Here is a 19,416-nt window from a genome sequence, read left to right as displayed (position 1 = left end):
TTTTTTTTTTTCGAGACAGAGTCTTACTATGTCTCCATTGGTAGAATGCCATTGTGTCATAGCTCACAGCAACCTCAAACTCTTGGACTAAAGCAATTCCCTTGCCTCAGCCTTCCAAGTAACTAGGACCCCAGGCACGTGCCACAATGCCCAGCTATTTTTTACAGACAAGGTCTTGCTCTGGCTCAAGTTGGTCTCCAACCTGTGAACTCTGGCAATCCACCCACCTCAGCCTCTCAGAATGCTAGGATTACAGGAGTGAGCAACCATGCCTGGCCTGGTGCTGTTTTCTGTGGCAACACTTTACAGGACAACTCAGTGAAAGAGCCCATGAAGGGGACAGGATGCAGTCACCTTGGGGGCCTAGTGTGATCTCTGTGGAGCCCCAGGAGATAGATAGTAGAGAGAGGAACAGGGAATAGAAGGGTTTGGGAGAGATGCAGGGACTTCCACCATCCCAGGCCCACCAACATGCCCAGCCCTAGCCTACCCCTGGTGGGCGAGGTCGGAAGCCATCCACCCTGAAGAGTGAGCAGTAACCCAGCAGCTGGTCCCCGGGGTAGAGTGCTGGGATTTCCCGTGGGGTCAGCAACGCCTCTACAGCATCAGGCACAAACCAGTCCACAGAGATGTCACTCAAAGCGGGCTCCAGTGCCTTCCTCAAAGCCTGCACCAGCTATGGGGAGTGGCCAGAGGGAAGATATGAAGAGAAAGAGAACACAGACAGAGCCGGAAGGCTGCTCTTCCCCAATGCCATGTGCCCAGGCCCTGGGCTAATGGAGAACATGGTCAGGTGTGGGGCAGGAGAAGAAATGGGATAGGAAGCAAGGGGACTGTGGGCTCAGTTCCCAGGTCTTGGTCAGTCTCCTGGCCAGAGCTTTGCCATCTGGAAGGGGCAGGACTGTGAGCGTGAGGCTCACTTCCAAGACCCAACTGAAACTATGATTTGGGGGGTGGCCTGGCAGCTTTGGCCTCCCACAGCACCCTGCAGTAGGACCAATAGTTCTGCCCCTGACTAGCATATCAAGGAGAGGACAGATTGCAGAGCTGATGGTCCAGGGTACCCAATGGCCTGCCTGGGTTTTGTTTCAGATGCGAAGTGTAACTTGAGGACTTCCAAGTATAGGAGAACAGGGTCCAGGCTCAAGCTCACCATGGGCTGCAGCCTCTCCCCAGGCCGCAGGAAGTAGGCCCGGCCCCTGCTAAGGGCTGACAGACCCTGGAGCAGCTGGTGGCAGGCAGGCCCCAGCCCAAAGGAGAAACACCTAATGAAGGAAGGGAAGCAGCTGTGACCTTCAGGAGTCCCTTGGCAGGGCTCAATCTTAGGCACCTGGTTCTGCCCATCCCATACCTGGCTATGCCTCTGTGCCACCTCATGAGTTCCAGAGTTCGGTGAATAGTGGTGGCCTTGGGTGAGGCAGAAGTGAGCAGGAACAGTTGCCGAGGGTAGGCTCTGTGCTGGGGCTGCCTCATGGCCCACTCTAGCACGGCCAGCACATCTGGGGGACCACTTGCAGCCTGCAGGGTCTCAATGCTGTCACAGATCAGCTGCACAGTGTCCTGGAGAGAGAAGCCATGGGCTGTGCCAGGCTGGACTAAAACATCTCCATGAGGCCCCCAAGCCCCCAGACCATACTCACATCACTGCAAGTCCGGCTCTCTGGGAAGAGCGGTTGCACTGACATCCCAAAAGTGGCCAGGTTGATGAGCGTCTGGGGCGGGAGAGACTTCACAGCTAAAACAATGGCATCCTGGGGAGGGCAAAGAGGGCAGTGTGAGGCAGGCCCCATAGGTGCTGGTAGAGAGCGAGGGACAACAGCACTGCTTGCCCTCTCCCGGATTAGAACAGGGGACTGGATGGAGTAACCTGGGAGAGGCCCAGCATGTGTGAGCGAGGCCTGGCCTGTCCAAGCTAGACCTGAATGTATGTAGGAGATCTTTTGTAAAGACTCTGGAGATATATGTGAAACTCAAGTCTCTCTGAGTGTACCTGTTTGAGAGAGGTTCTTTGCATCAGGGAGAGATGTGTGCATGTATGAATGTGAGAGAGACATAGGGGTGTGTATGTTTTTATTAGGAGTTAGGACAGAGTTGCCGCCTAAGGGAATCCCCCCAAGGAGTTGCTGTCTGGTTCCTTTTTGGAAGATGATGTTGGTAACCACCTCTGACACGCTGCCCCACCCAACACCCAGGCCTGCCCTGCCCCCACAGGCCTTGTGTGCTGCACTGCTGCCATCCAACAGGAAGAGGAGCTCCCGAGTCGCTGTGCCCAGGTATCCAGGCTTGGAGCTCAGGTCCGGGCAGAAGCTCAGCACCAGCACAGGGTTCAGCAGGATGTCCTTGTGGAAGCGTCGCTTCAGGAACCACATCTGAACATGGAAGCCCTGAGTCAACCTGGGCAAGGCTAGTGCTACTTTGTCCTGGTGTCCAGTGGGACCTGGCCCTGGCACCTTTTTTTCCCCCTTTTTTGAGGCAGAGTCTCTGGGTAGAGTGCTGTGGCATCACAGCTCACAACAACCTCAAACTCTTGGGCTTAAGCGATTTTCTTGACTCTGCCTCCCAAGTAGCTGGGACTATAGGTGCCTGCCACAATGTCCGACTATTTTTGTTGTTGTTGCAATTGTCATTGTTGTTTTAGCTGGCCTGGGCCAGGTTCAAACCTGCCAGCCCTGGTATATGTGGCTGGCGACCTACCCACTGAGTTACAGGTGCCGCCTCTCCTGGCACCTTTTTCTATCTGACCCACCCAGAGGGATCTTTTTGTATTAATCTGAATAAAGGCAGGTGGCTATCCTCTGCCTATGTCAGACCTAGCTTCCATCCTGTGGGACACATCCCAGAGAGATTGGCATCTGCCCTCTGTAAAGGTGGGTGACAGCCATTGAGAGATCTTGCTGGGGAAGGAGGTCCAACGTGAGTCTACTCACCTGTCCTCATGCACAAATGTAAACAGCAGTGAGGCCAGGAACCAGGCTGGAGCCCATGCGCCCATACCTGCCGGTCCCCATCACTGTCCCTTCGCTGCAGCCTCTGGAAATCACGGCGGGCCCTCACCTGGGCCTCATATTCTGCGGAGCGTAGGCTTCCTGCCTCCAGCATCAGGTGTGGCTGATGGGGCTCTGAGAGGAGATGACACAACTCTGTCAGGGAAGTCCTTGCCACTGGACCCCAATTTCCCAGTCCCACCATCCTGGAAGGAGCATGCAGGTCCAGCCTCCCTGCATGGGCCCCACCCTCACAAATGACTCAGCACCTTGGTCTGGGGCCCAGACATCTGTACTTGCAAGATGCCACCTGGGTTGTTCAGAAATAAACCTGAGTCGGCCCACTATGTATCCTGGTTGCTTACCACTGGGGTGCAGCAGGATCTCCAAGGCCCGGTCACAGGGGTGGCCCTCTGCCAGCGTGACACAGATGGTGGCAGCAGAACTGGCATGAGGGGGAGCATCTGCCCGCAGGGCATGAGAGGGGCTCTCCAGGCCTGAGGGACATAGAGCCAGGAAGGGGTGATGCAACCATCACCTCAAGCCAGTACCTAGAGCACGGACATCACAATGGCTGTGGGAAGCTCAGCTCTGAGAGTCTGGTCTATGGGGTCAGATAGACAAGGAAGGATTTTCCTGCTTTCATGGGCTGGGAGATGGATTTCCAGCTCTGATCCTGGCTGGTCAAAGCGTTATATACCAACAATTAGCATCACCACCTTTTGTACAAGGAAAATCCACTTTGCCAATTGATCTGTCCTCCCATTGGTGGGTGGGGTAGGATATAAATAAATTACCTAGATAAAATGAGGGGGGTGCTGAGTAGAGGCAGCCAGGGGACGCTCCCACCATTATCCTGAAAGTTGCTAAGATTTAGGTCCCTGACTTTTTATCCTATGTTCCTCCCATCCCTGAGTCTGGAATTATTTCATAGTCAGCTATGCCGGGACAGGAGAGCATCTGAAAAGAGGTCAGGCCAGGCCAGATGCACCCACCTGCTAGCAGGCATGGCCCAGTCACCAGCATCTCGAAGGAGAAGGTATATGGGGCAGGGCAGCGGGCAGGGCCTGAGAACACGTCCTGAGGGGCAGCCATCTCCTCCCAGGCCAGCCCTTCCTCCTGAGGGCTGCCCACCCCAAAGCAGCTGGTGGGGCTGGAAGGGAGCATGAGGAAGGTCACTGGGCCACTATGAAGGTCCCTAGCCCCTCTGGCTTACTGACCCAGCCCTTCCTCACCCTACCCATCCCCTGGGTACCCTGCCAAAGCCCCCTCACCCGCACTAGACCCAGAGAAGCCGAGGAAGGGACGAAGAGAATCACCATAGGCCCAACCTGTCGTCACAGAGCCCCGGAGGCCTGAGGGGCCCTGGTGGGCCTGGCGGGGCCAGTGGGGTGAGCACAGTGGGCAGGGCAACATGCAGCACCCCATCAGGCCTTGAGGGCAGCTCCCGGCTGCTGCGCAGGGTCACTGTCATGGTGCCAGAAGCAGCGATAAGGCCTGTGGGCAGCACCAGCATGGACTGGGCCTGGGCCAGATCCAAGACAAGATGACCTATGATAAGTAAGAAGAGGGGTTAGAGGGGGGCTGGAAGCAGAGGTGGTGGGGGAAGAGAGAAGGAAGCAGGCACTGAGTCAGGGAGCCTGGGCAAGGGGGATTTGCATGACTGATGGGACACTGGGAAAGGCGTCAGTGATGCAGGATGGAGGCATGAGATAAATGATGGCAGGAGAGGCAGGCTGGGGAGAAGGAAGTATGTCCACCCCAAAGGCCCTGGAGACCCATAGCCTATGCCCCTCTTTCCCTGCCTACCTCTTCCCTTTCAACCCTTGGGCATCATCCCTAGTGGACAGACATCTCCCTGTGGCCTGAGACCCACTCTACTCATAAATCTCCCACTCATGAACCATTAGGCCCTAATGATTAGAGCTCTCTACTGCCCACTAGGGTGGTTCCAGAATTTTCTACCTGAAAGGAGCTTAGAGGCAATAATCTGCTTGGAAGCAGGCTAGAGGACATGCTAAGTTTGCATACCAGAACACCATTTTATTTAGATTGTAGGTTTATTTGGGGGACTGGCAAAGCTATGGCAGTTAGCACTGCTGCTAAAGGAATAATGACCGGGTGTGTTTTTCTGGCTCCAGCCCACCTTTAGAGGCCTACTTTAGTTCACTTCCCCACAATAATCACTTGATCTTCTTTTGCTGAATAAATGAAGAGGAAAAAAGATGGAAAGGAAGCTAAGGAGGAAGAAAGGGGCTTTCATCTCAGCCAGCTGATAGAGCAGAGAGAGCACAGCAGCAGGTTTGAGTATCAGCTCTATGACTTCTAATGTGTCCTTTGGTAACTCTTGTTCTGAGGAGCCTAAGTTTCTTCAGCCATCAAATGGGAATCACGATAACTATATCTCAAAGACTGTAGTGAGGCCAAGTGAGGTGGATCACACCTATAATTCTAGCACTCTGGGAGGCTGAGGCAGGGGAATTCCTTGAAACCCCATCTCTCCTAGAAATAGAAAAACTAGTCGGGTGTTGTGACAGGTGCCTGTAGTCTCAGCTACTCAGGAGGCTGAGGTAAGAGGATCACTTGAGCCCAGAAGTTTGAGGTTGCTATGAGCTATGATGCCACAGCACTCTACTCAAGGCAACAGAGTGAGACTCTCTCTCTCTCCCTCACACACACACACACAGATTGTGATGAGGAACAAATGAGATAAAGTATACAAAGCACTGAACATACAAGTAAGTGACAGTTGCTATTATTTTCATCTCCCATAAAAGGGGGAAAGGGAGCAATGCTTGCATTACAGACTGTTAGGTCTGAAGCAGTCAGAGACAGAAACCAGAGGAACTCCATTTTGGAGAAGCTGCCATGTTTGCCCTCAGTTTGTGGGTTTGAACTGCAGGTGGAATTTTCTGTTGGGTGCCTAAAGCTGTATGCACTTGCCCAAAATAACCACCAAGTACCACTTCTGTAAACAAGCTTGCTCAACACCTGAAAAGTCCCTGACTCACCCTGCTCACCCAACCCATACAAACCCCCCACTGCTAAATCCTTGGGGCTGTTCTCCCAGAGTCTTGCAGACTCGGGGCAGCTGGTTGATCAACCTAGAATAAAGGACTGTAACACCTCTAAAATTATCTGGAGTGTTCTCCTTCTTCGGTGGCTCACATCTTATGGTATAACATTTGGAGGCTCCAGTGAGATGGAGCTATACAACATTCAGATACCTGAAGTCCTCAGTTCTTCCCCTGAGGAACCCTCAGGGCCTGAGGGGAGGTACCCCCCAAGATGTTCCAGGGCCTCCAGTCCCGAGAAACCCAGGGGAAGTGCCTGACGACAATTGGCTACAAGTCCTTCTGACCCTCCAAAGGTAAGAATGAATCTATTCTAAGTTTTCCTGATAACTGCAGTTTCCTGGGGAAGTGGGAAGGTCAAACATGACGTTAATCTCCCCTCCCCACTCTTCACAGGACTCTGTGGCAGGTCTCCAGCCCTGAGAGTCTGATTCTGGGTTTTATTTGTCCATGTCCATAAGATTGTGTCTAAGCTGTCAGTCATCTTTGTGTGTGCCTTGTCATTTTCAGTGTTTGTTAAAAGTCTCCTCCACAATTGAGCGAGGATCCCGTCTATTAACCCTGAGGATTTATTCGAGGGGATCACAGATCAGTTTCTTCAGGGAACTCTCTTGGAGTTTCACCCGGGAGAGATTTCTATATTTACATTCCTCCTCCTTTTTCTTCTTTGATGGACTATCTTGATATCAGTGCTCTTCCTTTCATTTTCTGATCTCCCTGGAGGCCTCGGGACTTTCAGTTTTTTCCAGGTTTTGAACTCCCCAGACTTCACCTCATTTATCTAATTGCTCTTATGTGTCCCACACCCCTCACTGCCTGGTGTGCCTTTGGGTTGGCAATCATTGGTCTCTTCATCCTTGTTATCGGTGTTGGGCTTGGCAGAGCTGCCCCTCCAGACTGGTCTGCTGGAGAGCACGTAGCCCTGACTTGTTTATATTTCTTTGTGGTGACCTTGTTTGTGCTTCTGTCCCCACCTGGAGTGTTCTTCCCAGTTAGTTCTAATTCTTCTGCATCTCCCTAGTTCTTTGATGCCCCATCATCACTGACTTTGGCCCCTCTTCCCCACCCCCAACCCCCCATCCCCATCTAAGTTTCCCAGATTGCAAATGTTGGCACCAACCATATGCCCACTCATCGCAGAGCCTTCCCTGTTTGCACTCTTGGGAAGGGGCTTGCCCCCCGCATGTTGGACTCTCCTAAATAGGTTGATCTCGCCCACTACTGTCTCTTTTATCAAGAGACTATTTGGTGTTGCTACTGTAGACAGGAGAATCTTGGGGAACAGTGTGTTTGGGAGAGGGGAGGATATCTGTGGCACCTACTGGGCTGCTGGACTGCTGGACAGTCGGGTGCCACCAGTCACAAAGGAATTCTTGGAAAAATTGTTCTACCACACTCATCCCCTGGTTAGTCCAGAACTCCCATCCTACCAATCTTCTAGTCCATTTGTTTTGTCATCTCACTTCCTTTACTCCCCTCATGGGCCTGTCCTCCAAGAGCCAACTACGCCTGCATCAGGGATTTTCGCCCTGCTTCAGGCATATTACAGAGACCCTGATTTAAGTCCTGGGTTGGAGGTAGCTTTGCCCCCTCACCAAAGTCAACTTGACTACAACTGCAGCTACGTCTGGTAGAACAGGAGTTTCCCCCCCAACCCCCGCCATCTGGATTACCCAGAACCTGGTTTCAGAGCCTAAGCTTGGAGGTAGAGTCCCTGCAGGATCTGGCCATTTTAGCCCTCTTGTACCCCATTGTGAAAAAAGTCCAGGATATTCTAGGTCCTGCAAGTCCTGATCACACGGTGATCAAGATTATGGGAAGCGCACAGTCCAGGCCCCAGACCCCCCTCAATTGTTTTCTGACTCACTTTAAACAAGCCTTTCCCCCCCAAAAACGGCTTAGTTCGGGGTCAAATTCTCCTGGGCCGCCTCTGAACTCTTTGTGAGTTGGAGTAGCTTTCCTTTGGGGTCAGTTGGCCACCCAAGGGATCTTTTGACCCAGCCCTCTGCCACTCGGTCCAGAGGGTAGTAATGGAAAAGCCAGGCCATCCTGACCAACTCCCTTACATAGAGGTATGGGAGTCACCGCAAGTCACCACCAGCGTGGCTCTGCGGTTGCTCCCTCCAAACTGAAAGGAGGATCCTAGTGGCCTCATCCCTGTGCTCCAAAACCAAAGCCCCTCTTGTTCTTCCTCAGACGGATGATCTCCTGGACCTGACTTCAGATTTTGTTCTTCCAAGCCCATACCCTCACCTGGCTCCATCCTGCCCCTCAGTCTTAACCCCAGAAGTCCTATCTTTGTCTACCAGTCCTTCTCCTACTTCCCTCCACCCTTCTCTACTACCCCATCCTGGGACCCTTCTCCTGCTCTTTATCCCCCTCTGCTGCCATCCTCGTCCCCTGATCCCCAACCCCATACCCCCCCTTATCTGATTTTTGCTCTCCTCCTCACACCCACATTAATCAGGCCTATGGAGTTCCTTCCAGAGCATCCCCAGACCCTTCCTCTTCAGATGCTGTACTCCCCTTGCAAGAAGTATATGGAGGAGAAAGAGTTATGTTCCTTTCTCCTCCAGTGATTTGTACAATTGGAGACACCAAAATTCCCCATTCTCTGAGAAGCCTCAGGCCTTAATTTTACTTCTGGAGTCCATTTCTTTATCCACCAGCCCACTTGGGATGATTGCTAACAGCTCCTCCATGCCCTCTTCACATCTAAAGAGAGGGAATGGATTCTGTCAGAGGCCCAGAAGGCTGTGGTGGGCAGCCAGGGAGGTGACTTGCTAGATCGACAGACCCACCTCCATATGATCCTTTCATTTGTTAGAGCCACCCAGACCCTAATTCCTCCCATCTCACCCTGTTCCCACCAACCAGGGGACCTGGTCCTGATCAAGTGGTTCAATGCCTGGACTCTAGAACCTCATTGGAAGGGATCCTACACTGTGATTCTGGTCACCCTCTCAGCAGTAAAGGTTGCTGGGAACCCTGCCTGGATTCATCATTCCCACATGAAACCTGCCCCGCCAGAACTAGGGGACCAGCGATGGACAGCACAGAAAATCAACAACCCGTTAAAGATAAGACTCTCTTGGGTGCCCTAGTAATTTTAATTTTCATGACATGCTTGATAGTGTCCCTGTTATCCTCCTCAACCCTGGGCACTCCATACACCAACATACACCAACCCCAAAACTGGACCTGGGAATTAAAACTTGCATTCACTGGGGAAATAATCCAGTGTATAACCACCACAAACCAGCCCACTTTCAAAGTAGCTCTATGTGACATGGGGTTCCGAAAACGGAATTCCAGGGCAAACTCTAGGGAGAAAAAGAAATCTAAGGGGCTATGGAAAGGACAGTTCATGTGGGAACCCCCCGGGGGCAAGAGGCCTCTGGAAGGTGCAATTCTATGCCTGCAGGGCCAGAAAGGACCCCAAATGCAAAGTTGATGGCTACTTCCACTGCCGATTTTGGGGTTGTGAGTCCGAAGCAGATTGGACTCACACTGACCTCTAGGTCTCTATTCATAAAGCCCCTAACAAGACCTGCTCCCAGCCAGGCACTTGTAACTCAATGATCATCACCCCGAAGAAATAGGCAAACGTGTACACTGTAGTTGGGCCCAAATGGTCCACAGGGATCAGTTGGGGTATTGGCTTGTATGTAACAGGGCCAGACCCTGACCACGATATTGTCATTCAGAAGAGGCGACCAGATCCTCCTCCCATTCCCATAGGACCCAATTCCAACCTACTAAAGATAAGGCCACAACCCTAACTGGCCATGCCACAACCCCAACCAGTCACTCTAAAACCCAGCACAACCACTCCAACCCCCCAAAATAATGTTCCTCTACCTGAGCCTGAAATTAGCTTGCAATACCCTACCCCTGCCACACCTGAGAGCTCATACTTTATACATGTTACAGGAGATATATGCTTTCTTAAATTCTTCTAGCCCAGACCTTACGACTGACTGTTGGCTATGCCTATGACTGGAACCCCCTTTCTATGTAGGCATTGGATACAACGCCTCCACCACGGCTCTGAGTACTGGCACATCTGAGGCATGTGACTGGACCCAACCCCGCCTCACATTAGGAGATATTCAGGGTCAGGGGTTCTGCCTTATGAGCCATAACTTCTCCCTAAGTACCTCCTCCTATGCCCAGCTTTGTTCAACAACTCAAATGGTAAATTATACTGAGGGGACTCAGGTGACCTTTTACCAAGCCCCTGAAGGCACTTCGTTCACCTGCACTACAGGAATTACCTGATGTGCTTCCACCAGCCTCTTCCAGGAACACTCTATTTTCTGTGTGTTAGTGCATGTTATATATATATGACTGGGAGGGTGGAAGACAACACATTTACTCCCATACTGGATTGTCTACCCTTAGGTCTAGAAGGACCCCAATACTTGTTCCTTTACTAGTGGCAGCAGGGATAGCAGGCACTGCAGCCCTGGGGGCCAGTTCCTTAGCCCTACAAGATGTCAACTTCAAAACCCTGAGTAAGCAGGTGGCCAAAGACCTGGGACTTCTAGAGCAGTCTGTTTCCCGACTCAAATCCCAGATAGACACCCTGGCAGAAGTTGTACTACAAAACTGCTGAGGGCTAGATCTTCTTTTCATGAAGGAAGGGGGCCTCTGTGTAGCTCTGGGAGAAGACTGTTGTTTCTATGCCAACCAATCAGGGGTTATAAGGGAAAAACTAGCTATGGTAAGAAAAAAATTAAAAACAAAGTATATCCAGAAAAAGATCAGGATAATTGGTTTCAGTCCCTGTCTAACTGGTCCCCATGGCTCACTACCCTTCTAACTGCCCTAGCTGGACTCCTCCTCCTAATATTGCTCCTCCTTACCATAGGCCCGTGTGTAGTAAATCGATTAATGGCATATGTAGGAGCTAGAATTGGATGAGTGAAACTGCTTCTTCTAAACCAAGCCCACAAGTGTATCCCTCCGATAAGGACGAATCAAGGATTTGAATAAGGTACACAAAACCAGTGGGGAATGTTAGGTCTGAAGCAGTCAGAAACAGAAACCAGAGGAACTCTATCTTGGAGAGGCTGCCATGTTTGCCCTCAGTTTGTGGGTTTGAACTGTTGGTGGAATTTTCTGTTGGGTGACTAAAGCTGTATGTGCTTGCCCAACCAAGTTCTGCTTCTGTAAACAAGCTTGCTCAACACCTGAAAAGTCCCTGACTTGCCCTGCTCAACCCCTATAAAATCCCCAACTGCTAAATCCTCGGGGCTGTTCTCCCACAGTAAAGGACTGTAACACCTCTAAAATTATCTGGAGTGTTCTCCTTCAGTGGCTCACATCTTATGGCATAATATACCACTCAGGATTCAAATGAGGGGATACCAGTGACTGTACCCCATATAACCTACTCCAAACCTTTGTTCATACCATTTCCCCTACTCTCTACTTAACCAAGTCCATCCTTTGCTTTCAGTCAAATGCTAGCTCTGCCTCCTTCTGGACATTCCCCAGGCCTAGCCCAGAGCTCACTCTGGCCTCTCTCAGCACCACTGGATCCTATCCTTCTTTTTACCCAGATGGCAAATCCCATGGTAGGAATCAAATGAATGCATGAGTGAAAAAATAGAAAGAATGAAGTGAAAGCCACAGTACCTACACAGGCCTGAGTTTCCATCCCCTCCTCCCAGCACTCAGTGGCCCCCTTTGTGCCTTGTTCTGTGTGAGATGCTAGGACTTGGAGATGACCAAAACCCAGTCCTAAATTCAGGAACCAATGCTCCAGAGGGGAAGACAGGCTTATAGATCTGTGAAGATTATGTCCCCTACTAAGTGTTGAAATGAGGTGGCACAAAAGGCTAGGAGCTAACTGTAACAGGGTGCTAACTGTTTGTGAGGGACTCAGGGAGGGTTTCCCAAAGAGTGACTTTTGAGTGGATTTAAAGGACAAGTGCAAATTCGATCACTAGAAGATGGGAAGAGAAAGCAAGAAGTGTAAGAGGACCGGTCAGTGTGGCCAGTGGTTGTGGTACCTGGTTGTGGGGAGAGGACAGAGAAATGAAATGAGGTGAGAATGAGGAGTGAGGGCCTTGAGGACAAAGGGGTTCCTACTTGATCCAGGATCCACGAATACAGCTGAGGAGGTGTGTAGCCTAATAGGCAAGGGGCTGGAGGGGACCCCTAAGGAGAGTGCTCCCTTTGCAGTACCCTGGGGAATCTATATCTCCCCTGCAGGAAGGGCCAGTGGTACCCCAGCAAGCTTCATGCTGCCTGCTGTGTCTATGTCCCTGGCTGTGAACCTTGGGCCAGGCCTGGGCCGTATTCTCCCAGCACCTGGCACAGGTTAGGTGCCCAGTACATGCCTGTTGAATAAAGAGATGAATCAATGAATGAAGAAATCAGCGCCTGCAGGAAGGGGAAAAGGGCGGGACGCAGAGCGGGTGCGGGAACCTGAGCTCCGGCTGGATTTCGGAGGCGCGGTGCGGGCACAGGACTCACCCTGCGCGCAGCGGCGGGGCGTGGCGGCCCCCAACTCGGGGCCCAGCGCTCGGCAGCAGGCGGCCTGCGAGCGGCGCCGGCTCTGTAGCTGGAAGGAGACGCGCTGTCCGGCCGCCTCAGCCTCGAAGCCAGACACCACCTCAGCCTCGGCCAGTGGGTACACGAACACGCCTGCGGGGAGGGGCGGGCAGGAGGTGGCGTCGGACCCCGCCCGGCGCCGGGTCCCCACCACCCAGCGTCCGCCCCGCCTCACCGTCCACCGGCTGCGGCTGCGGGTTGTGGTAGGTAAGCCGGGCCCGCAGGCTGAGGCACGGTCCGTTGGCGCAGGCCCGGACCCAGGAGTCTGTGAGGGGCAGCGGCGTCCAGCTGGAGGGGCAGTACAGGCCGGGCATGGTGCCGCGAGGCCGGCCTAGGGGGCGGGTGCTCAGGCTGAGTCCGGGGCGCCCCACCTGCGTTCCGGAAAGCCGGCGAGAGTCTAACTCAGGCCCGGGGACCTAGCCCGCAGGGGACGCAGGGCTGAGCCGGCGGCACCGGCCAGCCCGACAGGTGGAGGGGGGAGATAAGAAAAGGTGGGCGGTGGGTGGCGAGATGGCATCCTCGCTGGTTACCTGGGAAGCCGGGTGGAGCACAGCTCCCAGCAGCGCGGGGACCCAGGGAACTGAGGGTTAATGATTAACTGGCGCTCGGGGCGCCCAGCAGTCCCGCTGCCCGCTCTCTGGGGGGTTGGGGGGGGGTGGTCACAGCTGTTCTGTCACTCGCTCCCGGGCCTCACCTCCACCCCCCGTACCTGCCGGCCCCCCGGGGCTCCCCGCGGCTGCCAGCTGTCGGAAGAAGCGCGGGTGGAGAGATGGAAGATGCTCTGGGTGGAGAGCAAAGGTTTAAAGGGCCAGTATCCTCCTGGCGTCCCCAGCCCCTCAAGGGACAGCAGGGGCGGAGTGCGATGGGGAGCGGAGAGGGCCGCAGTCTTTCTTTGGTGCCTCTTCTGACCCCGGAGCGGGCGGCAGAGGAGGGGTTTGGGATGGAAAAAATGAGAAGGGAAGCTGAAAGAGGAGGGTCTTACGGTGGCAAGACCGGGAGAGGTGTCGGGTAGGGGGAGTCCATGGGATCCGTCCAGGGCACCTTTCCCCACCCTGGCAAAGCTGATCTGGAAGTAGTGGGCGATTGCAGTCGCCGCTGCCCCCTGAGGGGATGCTGCGAGCTGGGTCTTGGGGTCGTCCCCCTCCCTGTGGGCAGCCTCAACCTCAGCCTCACCCTCGCGTCCTCTGCAGAGTTCTGGGCTCCTCAACGCCACCGGGATGGGTGGTGCCGCCTCCGCACCCCGGGCTGCGCTGGGCGGGAACCCGAGCGGCCCCAGCTCCCGACTCCAGCGGCGGTGGCTGAGTCCAGCGGGGGCGCGGGCCTGCGCTCGGGTGGTCCCGCCCCCGCTCCAAGAGGCCGCCCCTCCTGCCCGCCTGGGCCCCGCCCGCCGCTGCGGCTGGGCTGACGCTCCCCCCTCCTGCGGCAGAGGGACCGCCTCCGCGCCAGCTGCGGCCGCTGGAGCCAGACAGGGCACCGCAGTGCAGGGACCGCGTCTCTGCCGCGGCCACTCGGTCCGCCAGCAGTGCGGGACCAAGACCGCCGAGGCCCCACCCTTTCTATTCTTCGGGAAATGAGGGGTTCTGCAAGTGCAGCAGAGTCACCCAGTCTGCAGCTCCTCCCCACCATGCCCACACCAGCAGCGACCCCACCTATCCTGTTATCGCGGTACCCAGCCGACCTCATCCCTCTCCCTGGGTAGGCTTACCAGCCCTGCTGTGACTCTCCCCCCGCACTGCAGGGAACCCCAGCGGCCCCTCACCATAGTTAGGACTTTTCCCTCAAGAAGTCAGTCCCTTTTTTGCAAAGTGATCCTTCAATACTGCAGAAAAGCTCCCTCATCCCTGCAGGTACCTTTAGTTTGTGCATTCACTCCCAGTACCAAAGGAGGATTCCCCATCACTGCAGCAATTCCCCCGACTCACTCTCGGAAACAGCCAGCCTTGCCATCACTGACTGCAGTGCCATCTCCCCACTTTTGCTGGGGATGCTAGGTGTGCAGGATGATTCCCTCAGGCCAGAACCGCCTGGTCCCTTCAGTTGCCTGGGGGCCTGGGAGTAATGCCTTCCAGCCTGAAGTGCCTTCTCAGAGTTTCAGACTGCCCCTGTCATAGCAATGACCACACCCCCCCCCACACACACACACATCACTGCAGCACCTTAGGAGAAAACATCCCTGCTCAGAAAAATAGGTCCCTTATTATTGGCAGATTTTTCATGTTCTTGCAGCGTTATGCTGCAAAAGGTTAGGAAGTTTGTAAAACCTCTCCCAGGAGTTCTGAAGGACAGTTTGGGAGTACCGGGGAAGTGAGGGGAGGTGACCACATATGTGGGTCACCCATATAAGCTTTATTACCCATGTCACACTTGGATTCTGCAAAGAGAGCTTGAGAGCCAGGGGTGAGGGGCAGCCGGTAGGGAATAGGCTTTCAATCTAAACCCAAGGTTCTCACATGTCCCCATTAACTCAATCCTTCTGATTCCAGTCACCATCATCAAGTGCCCACATGAACATCAGAGCCCTCAGTCCCAACCCTCTCCCTTGGTCAAACCAGTTAGTATGACAGAGATAGGGTGGCCTGTTCCGTGGAAACTCCATGGGTGGAAATGCAGAAGGACAGTAGAGGACAGTCACACACCTCTAGCCCACAGGGAGGTCTAGCCGGATCTCAGCCCTGTTGTTTTCACACCGTCTGGGCCATGGTTCCTTTGACCTCTCCACTTTTCTCTGCTAAGACCACTCTCAGCTTCATTTGGAATGAGAGTCCTTCTTACAGGCCTGGGGAGAAATAGTGGGTGGGCTGGTGGTCCCTCCAGGTGTTCAGGGTGCTCTAGCCACCTCCCCACAGTGGCTTGTGCTCTGCCCCTTCTGCAAATGAACCAAGAGCTACATTTGGCCCTCAGAAACCTCTATTAGGAGGCCTGAAACACTTGGAAATGGAAAAAGAGGTTCTTATCTTTGGTCCTGAAGAGAGCTTGGAAGTAAGACAATCTCCCAGGAAGATAGTGTTCCTCGCAGAGACCAGACACACATTGGCAGAAGCCAAACTTTACTGGGAAGCTGAAGCAGACCGCCTGCCAGGAAGGCTGTCTTAGCACCTCCACAAGAAGGGTACAGCAGCCAGCAGGACGGGGGCAGCTAGTGCTGGCTGCCTGGCAACTGGGGTGGGGTTGGTCTCTGAAGAATAAGAGAGGGCCTCTGAAGAGCAGCAGGAAGGCATTCTGGTGGTGAGATGGCAGGCAGCCTGACAGCCAAGGGCAGGAGGGGACAGCTTAGCCCTGGAGAGCCCAGAAGCCATATTCCAGAACGTGGAAGAAATCTGAGGCAAGGCTGAGTGATGGCTTGGGGCTTGGGTGGTCTGCTATTTGCCAAGCACAGGGAAGGGGTGGGGGATACAGGGCTGAAAAGAGGTAGCCTGTGCCAAAAAGAGGCTCACACTTGAGTGAAAAGGGCATACAGATATGCAATTATAGGAGAATGAGATAAGTGCTGTATTCCTGAAGAGTAATGGATGGTATAAAAGCTTTTAGCAGGGAGCTTTTAGAAAGGTCACCTAACCTGTGGAGAGTGTTTAAGATGAGTCCTAAATGGGAGTTAAGCTGTGAAGGGGAAGGTGTTTCAGGCAGAGAAATTAGCTTGTCAAAAGATGAAAGTAGGCTTGGCACCTGTAGCTCAGAGGCTAGAGTGCCAGCCACATACACTGGAGCTGGCGGGTTCCAATCCAGCCCAGCCCCTCCAAACAAGGAAAACTGCAACCAAAAAATAGCTGGGTGTTGTGGTGGGCGCCTGTAGTCCTAGCTACTTGGGAGGCTGAGGCAAGAGAATCACTTGAGCCCAGGAGTTGGAGGTTGCTGTGAGCTGTGATGCCACAGCACTCTACCAAGGGCGACAGCTTGAGGCTCTGTCTCAAATAAAATAAATAAATAAATAAATAAGGTGAGAGTAGCTGGGTACCATGGCTCATTCCTGTGATCCCAGCACTTTGGGAGGCCCAAGGTGGAAGGAGTTCAAGACAAGCCTGGACAACATAACAAGACCCCATCTCAGTGAGAGAGCCAGAGGTCTAAGGAAGTATAAATAGGTATGCACAATATTTGTTTTTCCTCTTAGTTAACATTTGCCCAGCACTTACTGTGGGCCAGGCACTGTGTCAAGCATGGATCACCATATTTAATAATAAAAACTGCTCTAAGAGACAGGTCCTGTTTATTATCTTGTAGATGAGAAAACCAAAGCCCAGAGTGTTAAGTGACTTTCTCATGAAGAGCTAGTAAAGTGGTAGATCCAGGATGTTGAACTCAGATGGTCTGACCTCAGAACCCTTGTTTTAAACTACTACTATAGATAGATAATACAGCTTTCTTTAAAATGTAAAAAGAGGCTCGGCGCCTATAGTTCAACCGGCTAAAGCGCCAGCCATGTACACCTAAGGTGGCGGGTTCGAATCCCCAGCCCGGACCCGCCAAACAAAAATGATGGCTGCAACCAAAAAATACCTGGGCGTTGTGGCCGGCGCCTGTGGTCCCAGCTACTTGGGAGGCAGAGGCAGGAGACTCGCTTGAGCCCAGGAGTTGGAGGTTGCTGTGAGCGTGATGCCATGGCACTCTACCCAGGGGGACAGCTTGAGGCTCTGTCTCAAAAAATAAATAAATAAATAAAATAAAATGTAAAAACAAAAAAAACCTTTTTTGAGACAGAGTTTCACTTTGTCGCCCTCGGTAGAGTGCTGTGGCATCATAACTCACAGCAACCTCAAACTCTTGGGCTCAAGTGACTCTTTTGCCTCAACCTCCCAAGTAGCAGGGACTACAGGCGCCCCCACAATGCCTGGCTATTTTTAGAGATGGGGTCTAGCTCTTGCTTAGGCTGGTCTTGAACCCATGAGGTCAGGCAATCTACCTGTCTCAGCCTCCCAGAGTGCTAGAAAAAAAAATAATTTTAATTGACAAATATTATATATACTTACTTATATTGTGGCTTCTAAGGTCCTTGTCCAGGTCATCTGCTCACTTTAGCCACCACTAGACTGGCCTGTGGGGTCCTGCTTTTCTCTCATCTGGTCCAAGAGAGAGGATTTGAACTTGCCTCTCAGGATAACTGGCCAGGCTGGAGCTAGGCAATATTAATGAACCTTTACCAAGGGTGGTTGTGATATGGGGGTGGGCAGGATTAGGGTTGCCCCTAATCTGAGGAAAACACCCTTAGAAAATGACATGCAGCCAGGGTGTCTTGTTGCAAAAGTACAGCCCATGTGTCTTCTCTGCTCATGGGCTGCCACCATGCCCTTGAAGGCTTAGGTCTTGTTTCCCTAAATTTCAGAAGCCTCTAATCTCAGATTAGTGCTCCAGAAGAAGTTGACCTGGAAAAAGAAAAGAGTTCTGCCTCTTACCTCTCTAAAGCTTGACTTCCCAAACCTCAGACCCTATCTGAAGCCCAAATTGGAAGACAGTGTAGTTCATTCATTCATTTACTCACTCAATAAATACACATATTTCTTGTAGGAGCCTACTATGTGCTATACCAGAGCTGTAACGGACAGCAAGACAGCGAGCGGTAGGTCCCTCCACTCATGAAAGATGTCAAACAATCTTACGATTAATTTTTAAACTTCTTATTTGGAAATAATTTCAGAACATATACAAAAGTTGTAAGTATAGCATTTTTCACTGTATTATTTGAAAACAGGTTGTACCCATCCTGCCTCTTTACCCATAAACACTTTGTGGGGGGGGGGGCGTTGGAAGTTTCACTCTGTTGCCCAGGCTAGAGTGCATCATCATAGCTCACTACTGCCTCAAACTCCTGGGCTCAAGTGATCCACCTGCCTCAGTTTTCCAAGTAGCTGGGACTACAGGTATATGCCACTGTACCCACCTAAGTTTTATAATTTTTGTACAGACAGGATTGGTCTCACTATGTTGTTCATGCTGGTCCCAAACTCTTTGCCTCAAGTGATCATCGCACTTTGGCCTCCCAAAGTGCTCCATTTAAGGCCCAGTGTGTTCCTTTTTCTTTCTTTTTTGAGACAAGGTTTCACTTGTCGCCCTGGGTAGAGTGCTTTGGCTGACGCGATCCTCCTGCCTCAGACTCCTAAGTAGCTGGAACTACAGGCACCTACCATAATGCCCAGCTAGTTTTCTACTTTTAGTAGAGATGAGGTCTTCCTCTTACTCAGGCTGGTCTCAGATTTCTGAACTCAAGCAATCCACCTACCTCAGCTTCACAGAGTGCTAGGATTACAGGCATGAGCCACTACTATTTTTCTTTTTGTAATTAAATCAGTCCCTTTGTGGGGAGATATTTTGAGTCTATGTAACTATCTTGATCTTCATCAAAATTATACTTACATGTTTTAGCACCCATTAATGACCCAAATAATATTTTATGTCAGTTTTATTGAGCTATAATTTTACATACAGTAAAATTCACCATTTTTGTTTTTTTAGAGACAAAGTCTCACTTTATTGCCCTCAGTATAGTGCTGTGGCGTCACAGCTCACAGCAACCTCCAACTCCTGGGCTAGGCGATTCTCTTGCCTCAGCCTCCCAAGTAGCTGGAACTACAGGTGCCTGCCCCAATGCCCGGCTATTTTTTTGTTGCAGTTTGGCCAGGGCGAGGTTCGAACCTGCTACTCGCAGTAAAGGGCCAGCGCCCTACTCACTGAACCACAAGTGCCACCCCAAATTCACCATTTTTAATAATGGTAAAATATATATAACATAAAATTTATTATTAGTGATATTTAGCACATTTACAATATTGTGCAACCATTCACTGCCATTTAGTTCCAGAACA

The 19,416-nt window shown here is 52.2% G+C and overlaps 1 protein-coding gene across 2 annotated transcripts in view; it reads right to left on the bottom strand.

The window, feature by feature from the left end:
* The window catches only part of VWA5B2 (von Willebrand factor A domain containing 5B2), an 18,697-nt gene extending 5,761 nt beyond the window's left edge, over window positions 1–12,936 (bottom strand). The window contains exons 1-11 of one of the 2 annotated variants that reach the window (XM_003802849.3): window positions 12,798–12,936; window positions 12,545–12,715; window positions 4,316–4,535; window positions 3,980–4,137; window positions 3,350–3,481; window positions 2,995–3,119; window positions 2,214–2,369; window positions 1,641–1,751; window positions 1,352–1,560; window positions 1,154–1,265; window positions 491–676 (exon numbers count right to left, since the gene is read on the bottom strand). In XM_003802849.3, the coding sequence (XP_003802897.1) occupies window positions 491–676; window positions 1,154–1,265; window positions 1,352–1,560; window positions 1,641–1,751; window positions 2,214–2,369; window positions 2,995–3,119; window positions 3,350–3,481; window positions 3,980–4,137; window positions 4,316–4,535; window positions 12,545–12,715; window positions 12,798–12,936 (1,719 nt within the window). Of the gene's footprint in view, window positions 1–490; window positions 677–1,153; window positions 1,266–1,351; window positions 1,561–1,640; window positions 1,752–2,213; window positions 2,370–2,994; window positions 3,120–3,349; window positions 3,482–3,979; window positions 4,138–4,315; window positions 4,536–12,544; window positions 12,716–12,797 lie in introns of those variants that run through there. The other variant, XM_023508654.1, reaches the window with a different exon arrangement.
* Window positions 12,937–19,416: the final 6,480 nt, after the last annotated feature.

This window comes from Otolemur garnettii, unplaced genomic scaffold (genome assembly GCF_000181295.1).
Source record: "Otolemur garnettii isolate 467f Iridium unplaced genomic scaffold, OtoGar3 scaffold00263, whole genome shotgun sequence".
Classification (NCBI taxonomy): Eukaryota; Metazoa; Chordata; class Mammalia; order Primates; family Galagidae; genus Otolemur; species Otolemur garnettii.
This window is presented reverse-complemented; position numbering and strand designations above follow the sequence as displayed.